Genomic DNA, 8,537 nt, shown 5'->3' on the forward strand with positions numbered 1-8,537 from the left:
TTGTAGCAGGACCCTCAGAGCGGCTGGTTGTAAGCCCATCTGTCTGTGCCGGAGGGGCTGCCTGCCTGCAGCGCTGTTCTCTCTGGCGTACTTGCCCAAATGCTGGACTGGGCTATGAGCAGACTCTCCCCTGCTGCTGTCTGACATCTCTTTCTATCTTGCTCTCTCTGCTAGCGGTGGCTGGACAACATGGAAGCCCCTATGGATGTGTGGCTATGGTCTGTCCGATAGTACGGTGGGCATCATAGGTCTGGGGAGAATAGGTAAGTGCAGGTCAGGCACAGGATTTGTGTGTTTCCAGTGACGGCAGGGTAGTTTTGGAGGTTCAGCCAAGGTGGTGTTCCCGGTGCTCACCTCTTTAAAATCATAGGAACAGCAAGGACAGCTGTGTGGAGCCTCTCGGAACGGCAGTCCTGACTCACCAGGCCTAAACCTTAAAAAGTTTAAAGCATTCAAGCACATCCACTACATCTGAATGCTACAGCAAACTGGACATTGTCCTCTCGATTTTCAGTTAAACAAATGCCCTGACAAAGTCCAGGATGACACAGGCACCACCTGTTCCGTTGTGGACTTTGTCAGCAGATGGCCGTTTCTTTCCTCCCTCACCAGTTTGCTCCCTAGGGCAGCTTCATGTTTACCGTCCCGTGGCTCCCTTTCCACAGTTTCACTCTGGAGGGAAGTTCATTCCCTCTCACGTGCAGAGCAGCAGAAGACGTCCACCCCCACCCCACACCCATCACTCTCCAGGCTGGGAAGCAACCTGGCAGGAGCGAGCCCACCACAGCGACCCTTTAGCGAGCGACGTGCTCTGCCGGCTGCTGTGCTGTCGGCTGCACCGAGTGCGAGCTTGCCGAAGGATCGAGCCCGGAGGGGCCAGACAGACCCCCATGGCCCGGCGTCAGCCCGCGCGGCGCGCCTCGTGCATGCGCTGGCACAGCCGCTGGACAGGCTTCGTTCTCGCTCCTAGGACAGGCCGTTGCCCGCCGCCTAAAGCCGTTTGGGGTCAAGAAGTTTTTGTACACTGGCAGTCACCCGAAACCAGAGAGCGCCGCAGAGTTCGAAGCTGAGTTCGGTGAGAAGGGGGCCAGGAGCAGGGGTGGTGGGCGGTGGTCCCTTGCGGGGCAGCACGGAGTACAGTGGCGGGGATGGCTCCAGGGAGGTGTCACCCCACAGGAGTGGGCCAGCAGGAGGCAGGGTGCGAGCTGCAGTTCCAGGGCTGCTCCTCGGTGCAGCTGGCGTGGACCATGGGGGCAGCAAAGGAGGGAACTGCAAATGCCAAAGACTTCCCAGGCAGCGGGAGGTGGCAGGGAGGGAAGCCTGCCTCCTTTGAGCTGGGTGATTCCAGCCAGAGCCTGGGCACCCCTGGGCTCTAACAGCCTCCCAATTGTGGACTGTGGCTGTTCCTGCTGCGTTTGCCTTTGATCTTCCCCTGTGCCCATCCATTTCCCGTTCGTTTCCTTCCCACAAGGGAGTGCAATGTAATGGACAGGGAGGGGAAAGTGGCAGCTGCCCCTGGGAGGAGGGGACAGTGAAATAAAGCACTGCAGTAGTCCCTTTGGAAATGTGCATGGTTTCTGCTGGGTGTTTGCTGGTCCGTGCATCTGTCTTTCTGTGGAGGAGGGTCAGCCAGGTCCAGAGCCTCGCTTGCTTGCTGGCTGTCCTGGTTTTGGCTGGGGTAGAGTTAAACCACAACACTGTTGAACCTTACGGAGAAGAGGGTTGGTGAGGTCCCCAGGCAGAGCTGTGACCTGTGTTTCTCCACTCAGTCCCACTGATGAGGCTGGCCGAAGAGTCGGACTTTGTCGTGGTGACATGTGCTTTGACTCCGGCCACCCAGGGAATGTGCAACAAGGACTTCTTCAGCAGAATGAAGAAGACCTCTGTGTTCATCAACACGAGCAGGTAATTGCAACCCAGTCTCCTGCACGGGGGGGTGACTGTTACCTGCTGACAGCTGTGGTTGAAGGGGGATCTGGTAGGCTGTGAGATGTCCTTCCATTGGGTGTCCCGACAGTGTGTAGAGCCTTCATGGCTGCAGCCACCGGGACCGTCTGCCCAGCGTGTGGCCTGCTCCCTTCAGCCCGAGGTCTCTTGGGATCAAGCCAAAGGCAGGATAAGTTATTCAGGGGGCTACAGCCTCTCTCTCCTCCCCAGGGCCCTGTGTCCCACCCCCGTGGGGTGTACAGATGGGTGACTCTTGGGTGATGGGAGAGTGAGGCTGAGGGATTGCCCAGGAGAGGGCTGCGGCTGCCAGAAGCCTTGCTCTTGGGATGGAGCTGTGACGGCTCCTTGGCCGAGTCCGGTGAGAGCCTCCCGCTCCTGCTGCCTTCTTGCAGAGCGTGGTGGCAGGGCAGAACCTGTGCAGCAGCTGCCTGGGACACCTCGGGCTGCCTGCATCATCCTCCACAGCTGCCCTGGGGTCGTCCTGCGCTCCAGCGCCCGGCCCGTCTCCCCGCTGGTGGGCAGCCTGGAGCAGGAACAGCTCTTTGCACTGGGAGGCTCAGGCGCACCCAGAGAGGGTCTGACCTCTGCTCAGGCAGCCCTGGGGATGCAGGTGCCACCACCTCCACCTGGCCCGGGCCCGCCTGCCCCTAGGAAGCCATGGGACCCCTCAGCAGCAGTGCGGGCCTCTCCCTCTGTGTTTGCCAGGGGGGCCGTGGTGAACCAGGAGGACCTGTACGACGCCCTGGCCCACGGCCAGATTGCAGCGGCAGGCCTGGATGTCACAACACCAGAGCCACTGCCCACTGACCACCCCCTGCTCTCCCTCAAGAACTGCGGTAAGTGGCCAGCTGGGCGACCAGCTGGTGTGACGAGGATTCCCTGTCCCATTAGCCTGCCAGTGCACGTAAGCAGGAGAGGAAGGCCAGGTATATTTAAGCAGACTGTAGGTAGCCACCGTACAATGCAGGGAGCTGCTAGAGGGGAAGGCTTCATCAAGACGATGTAAAACAAGTGTGGGAGTTATTTTGATTCTCCAGAAAGCAGTTGAGATCGGCTCATTTGTTAACACCTTCCTGATGGATCTCCGTTCAGAGGGCCGAGGCATGGGGTGAAGGTCATGGAGGAGTCTGACACCAGCTGGTGCCTGAATGAGAAACCCTTTTGGGTTTGGAACTACCCATGACTGAGTGTCCATTTCTCAAATACAAGTTCATAGCTGTTGCTTTGATTACCTTTTGGCTAAGAACTCTTTTTCATTTGTTGCTTTGGTTCCCATAGTAGACAGTGTGAGAAATTATAAAAGCAGAGACTTTCTGGAAATATTTGCAGGACTTCAGAGATCTTAGAGCTCTGGAACACCACCAAGCAACACACAAATAAATATTTATGTATTTACTTTCATGGTAATGAAGCTTTGATGATTCTGCAACTATTCACAGATTTAACTCAAAACTGCCAAATAGTTTCAGCAGCTGGAGGAGCACGGCCTAAGTAGAGGAGGGAAAAGTGGTGACATTGCTGTCACTGTGAACGGAGGAACCCAGGCTGGTCCTCACTGGGGGCAGAAAGGACCTAGGTGGCCCCACAGCCGTCTGCCCCGGGGCCGCAGTGTGCTGGGTGTTCAGGCTTCTGCATTGCCATAGATGCTCTCCGTTGTAAAACAGAGGCTGCGGTGTGGGCTTTTGTGCACGCCTCGGGCAAGTACCTCCGCTACTGATGTTGTAATAATTTACCACTAAAGCAGCTTTAGCTCGTTCCTTTGCATTGCATAAAAGGAGCCTTTTGACATAAAAATCCCTGCCCTGGCTCTGCTACAGCACGCCAGCTCTGTTCGGCAGGGGCCGTCTGCCTCCACATGTGCCTTCCCAGGGCACCGAGGGGTCTGTAAATCGCAGTGTTTCTCAGCAGTCTTCAGGCTGTTGCCCCCATCACGTGTTGTTGGTTCGTGCCTGTTGGTGAACAGAACCTTCTAAAGCTCTGTGGCAGTCAGGCAACAGCGCGCAAATTCCACTGCGTGTTTGCCTGCCACAGGGACAGTATTTTACATCTACCACCATCTCTGAGTCCGTGCAGGAAGGCAAGTACCAAGCCTGAACGCAGAAAGAAGGACCCATTCTTGGCTGACTGTCTTTGGCCTGGGGGTCCTGAAGAGTATCTGTGAGCCATTTATCAGATGTCTTTCCCATGCTCCGTGTCTCCGCTTCCCACCATGGGAAGACCCCTGAAAGAGGCTGTGAGCGGTCAGCGAAGGTAAGAAGCAAGCAAGTAACTGTCCCTGTCCCCTGCAGTGATTCTGCCACACGTCGGGAGTGCCACGTATGCCACAAGGAGCACCATGGCAGTGCTGGCGGCCAACAACCTGCTGGCCGGGCTGCGAGGGGAGCCCATGCCCCATGAGCTGCTGCTGTGACGGCCAGAGCTCCTGCAGGGCGGCAGGACTCGGCGTTGCCTTCCCCTGGAGAAGCCTTGCAGACCAGTCCTGTGCCTCCTCACTTCTGCAGCAGTGTGCCAGCGGTGCCCGCGGTGAGGGAACCAAACCGTAGTCATTAAAGAAAAGCAGTGAATGTGTTGTGCTTATTTCATTTGAGAATGGGGTGCCCCCAGCCATGTGGTGGAGCACACAACAGTGTGGGTTCCGTGTTCATGTCGCTGCTGCACTCCGCAGGCACGGGATGGCGTTTGGCCCCAATTCAGAAAACGCTGCAGTGTCAGGGCCATCGTGTATTTTGTTAGCCAGCCTGCGTCGTACTCTAAGGGAGCTGCCGCTGCAGCAGCGCCTGTCCTCAAAGCCTCGCTCCTGGGGTCGCAGCGAGAGGCCCAGCAGTTCTGCACTTGAGCTCCCGGCTCGTACCCAGGAGGGGAAGAGAGGTAGTTGCTCAATCAGCATGGCCCCCCTGCTGCCATGGTGCTGCTGCCAGCCCACTGCCAAGCAAGCATTAAAGGGTCTTGCTGAATTAGTGCAGGGCATGATCTTTCTGTTCTTCGGGTGTCTACAGCAAAGCAAAAAAGGCCTGCGTGGCTCCCCTGGCATCTCCAGCACTGCCTTTTGTATCTGTAACTAATTCTGGGCACGGCTCTGAAGTGGATTGCAAACTGGAATTCATGCTGGGAGGTTCTGCCACCCCCCCCTGCTTCCAGCCCCAAGTCCCCTCCCCAGTTATTTTCCCGGACGTGCAATGGCACACGTTAGTGCAAAGGGAAACCTGAGCGGGGGCCAAGCCTCCGGCTGCCAGGAGAGCCCTGGGTGAGCACACTTCAGGCGCAGCATCGGCCTCACCAGCGCAGACACCTCTCTGCATCTAGCCCAGAGGGAAGGACCAGGGACAAGGTCTGGGCACCAGAGGCAGCCCTCTCCCCCCGGCCAGCCGGCCGCCTGCTTCTTACAATGACTGAAGAAGGGGCCAGATGCCGCGGGCAGCCTGCGACCTTCAGCCGGTACAAACCATCCGCACCACCCAGAGCGTCCCTGTGCAGCTCTGCCCGGCCGCACTGCGTGCCCAGCCAGCACCCCTGCACCCAGGCAGGACAGAACCTGCCTTGGGCAGCCCAAGGGCTTCCACCACACTTCGGGTCTTGGTGACAGCCGCTCACACCTGTGGAAATTGCACTAAAAAAGAGAGGAGAAGCAACACGAAGCCTCGGCTGCTGGGTAGACGTGAAACCAGGGCTTTTCTGAAATGATGGCGCAAGGGGACGGGGAGAGGGGGCTGCAATAGGCAGGAGGAAAGTGTCTCATTCTCAGTACAGGGGCTTGCTGGCGGTGCTCGCAGCAGCGCTGCCAACAGCCCCTCTCCGCCCGGCTCCAGGTAGGGGCTCTCAGGGCCCACGGGCCGGGAGGAGGAAGAGCCTCATGCTTCCTCCCACAGGGAGGCCACAGCCTGGCCAGACCCCTCCTGGAAGGCGACCAGCACCTGGAGCAGCTTCACTGCTCTCCTCCCAGCGAGTCGGGCACAAGGCAAATGGTGCGTGCCAGGCGGCCGAGCCTGGAGGCAGCGAGTGCTGTGCTGCAGACAGAAGGACGGACAGAGAACAGCCTCTGGAGGAAAGCCCCAGGACAGTAACCGGCCATAACATGCCTGAGCTGTTCAAGTCACCGTTCATTATTGTACAGCACAGGAAGCTTTCTGGCAAGGGTAGAAGGAAGTGCACAAGTCTGCAACGCTGAGAGCCGCAGCGTGCTGCTCTCTCCAGCTCTCATCCTGTATAAAAGCTGAGCAGGGTGTTGCATAATAATCCAAAACATTTCTTAAGAGACAAGAGGGGGAGGCAGCAGCTGGCAGCATTGTAGGCCTGGCTGCAGGGAGGGAGCTGAAACACAGAGAAAAGCCTGTGCTTGGGAATTAAAGTTCATCTAGAACGCTCTATAATTCTCCTGTCCCATGGCAAGTGTTCTCCATGCTGAATTCGCTGCTTGAATTTCTCTTGATGTTAAATGAACCATACTCCGATAGCAATAATAGCAATTGGAAGATGTTCATTAATTAGGTATTGACGCTGGCTAGTGAAAGGAAGACCTTTCTTCATGCCTCAGAGAGTATCTGACATGTTTATCAATACATTTTGATTTACAAGCCTTGCTGATTACTGTATGCTGCCCATCAGAAGCAGAAAGTGTTTGGAAGTTTCTAATGAGACCTCTGCTGCCCAGGGAAAGGTTTGTAGCCATGGTGGGAGATATGAAGGGAGTAGGCTCCTGAGCGTCTCAACTGTCTGGAAGGTTTCCAATTGACACAACAGCAGTCAGAAGGATTTACTCTGATGTGAAAATCTTGGCTGTATTAAATGGGTGCAAGTCCACCAGGTTCGTTTGCCAGTCTGTATGATTCTTGAGTTTTGGCCCTGAAGATTCTGGTATTGGTGAAGTTACTGTGATGCTGAAGGATGTTGACTAAATATTTGAGAGGTTATTGTGACCCCTAATGATGTGAGAAATAGTTAAGAGTAAATGAACTGGTATCTGAGCACTTGTGTAAGATTCTCCAATAGATGTGACCCTGTGAATAAGGCTGCCGGAGAGACTGAAGCACATTTCAGGTGTTGCATCTTGGAATTTCTTCGAGAAGAGTACCTGCTGCAGCTGTTGGTCATTTTGTCTGCCAGCCACAGAAATCACCAGTATAGAATTGTCGAATCATTAAGGTTGGAAAAGACCTCCAAGATCATCCAGTCCAACTGTCAACCCAACGCCACCATGCCTACTAAACCATGTCCCAAAGTGCCACATCTACACATTTTTTGAACACCTCCAGGGATGGTGACTCCACCACCTCTCTGGGCAGCCTGTTCCAATGTTTTACCACTCTTTCAGTAAAGAAATTTATTCCAATATCCAATTGAAACCTCCCCTGATGCAACTTGAGGCCATTTCCTCTCGTCCTATTGCCCGTTACCAGGGAGAAGAGACCAACACCCACCTCACTAACAGCCTCCTTTCAGGGAGTTGTAGAGAGTGATAAGGTCTCCCCTCAGCCTCCTTTTCTCCAGGCTAAACAACCCCAGTTCCCTCAGCCTCTGCCCCAGACCCCTCATCAACTTTGTTGCCCTTCTCTGGACACGCTCTAGCACCTCAATGTCCTTTAGTGAGAGACCCAAAACTGAACACTGTATTCAAGGTGTGGCCTCACCAGTGCAGAGTACAGGGGCATGATCACTTCCTTACTCCTGCCGGCCACACTATTCCTTATACAAGCTGGGACACTATTGGCTTTCTTGGCCACCTAGGCACACTGCTGGCTCATGTTTAGCTGCCTGTCAACCAGCACCCCCAGGTCCTTTTCTGCCAGGCATCTCTCCAGCCACTCTTCCCCAAGCCTGCAGCACTGCATGGGGTTGGTCCTGCGTGGGGCATGCAGGACCCCGCATTTGGCCCTGTTAAACCTCATACAATTGACTTCAGCCCATTGATCCAGCCCGTCCAGATCCCTCTGCAGAGCCCTTCTATCCTTGAGCAGATCGACACTCCCACTGCTGACCACAACTCTCTGGGCTCAGCCATCCAGACAGTTCTTCACCCAGCAAAGAGTGCACCTGTCCAAGCCATGTCTCGGCCAGTATGGCCTTACTTAAAGATTTTGTTTTCTAAAAATACTTTAAAAACTGTAAATAATAAAATGTTAACCTTATCTCTCTGCTCCTGCTTAAAGGAACTCGTAGGTTTTTTAGGCAAATCTGAGTGTTCCTGGTCAGAGCTGAACCTACTGACAGCAAAGCACAGGCAAGCCTTGTCGGGTCTCCGTCCAAGGGCAAACACCTCTTAACAGGATTTCTTGCTCAGTAAGTTCTGGATGTACTCCAGACCAACAATCCCTAGTCAAAACTTTGTGCCACCGACAGCTAAACAGCCAGCGCGGGGAGCTGCAGCAGCTCCCAGGGCAGCGTAGCTGTGCTGGGCCTCCCGATCACTGCGTCAGCATCTTCCCACACGGAATTCACAGAGCAACAATGACAATGGATTTTACAGATGTCACATAGACATTATTTCAGTAACAATCACAGTAGTAAGCTCTTAGGAAGAACATATTCTACCAGGAACAAAGTCGTTTTCGAGTAAAGTACAGGCTTTTATGATTAGTTGTTGCTAAGATCAAGGC

The 8,537-nt window shown here is 54.9% G+C and overlaps 1 protein-coding gene across 1 annotated transcript; it reads left to right on the plus strand.

The window, feature by feature from the left end:
• Positions 1-41: 41 nt before the first annotated feature.
• Positions 42-4,594, plus strand: GRHPR (glyoxylate and hydroxypyruvate reductase). The gene is made up of 5 exons (XM_035897861.1): positions 42-263; positions 971-1,075; positions 1,770-1,905; positions 2,653-2,783; positions 4,236-4,594. The coding sequence occupies exons 1-5, from the start codon at positions 206-208 to the stop codon at positions 4,355-4,357; spliced, it is 552 nt and encodes a 183-aa protein (XP_035753754.1). The 5' UTR covers positions 42-205; the 3' UTR covers positions 4,358-4,594.
• Positions 4,595-8,537: the final 3,943 nt, after the last annotated feature.

Source organism: Egretta garzetta, unplaced genomic scaffold (genome assembly GCF_000687185.1).
Source record: "Egretta garzetta isolate BGI_Z169 unplaced genomic scaffold, ASM68718v1 scaffold277, whole genome shotgun sequence".
Taxonomy (NCBI): Eukaryota; Metazoa; Chordata; class Aves; order Pelecaniformes; family Ardeidae; genus Egretta; species Egretta garzetta.

Coding starts and splice junctions, on each gene's coding strand:
- GRHPR (XM_035897861.1), top strand. CDS start 206: ATGTGTGGCTATGGTCTGTCCGATAGTACGGTGGGCATCATAGGTCTG. Junction 1,076..1,769: donor AGAGTTCGAAGCTGAGTTCG/GTGAGAAGGGGG, acceptor TTCTCCACTCAG/TCCCACTGATGAGGCTGGCC. Junction 2,784..4,235: donor GCTCTCCCTCAAGAACTGCG/GTAAGTGGCCAG, acceptor TGTCCCCTGCAG/TGATTCTGCCACACGTCGGG.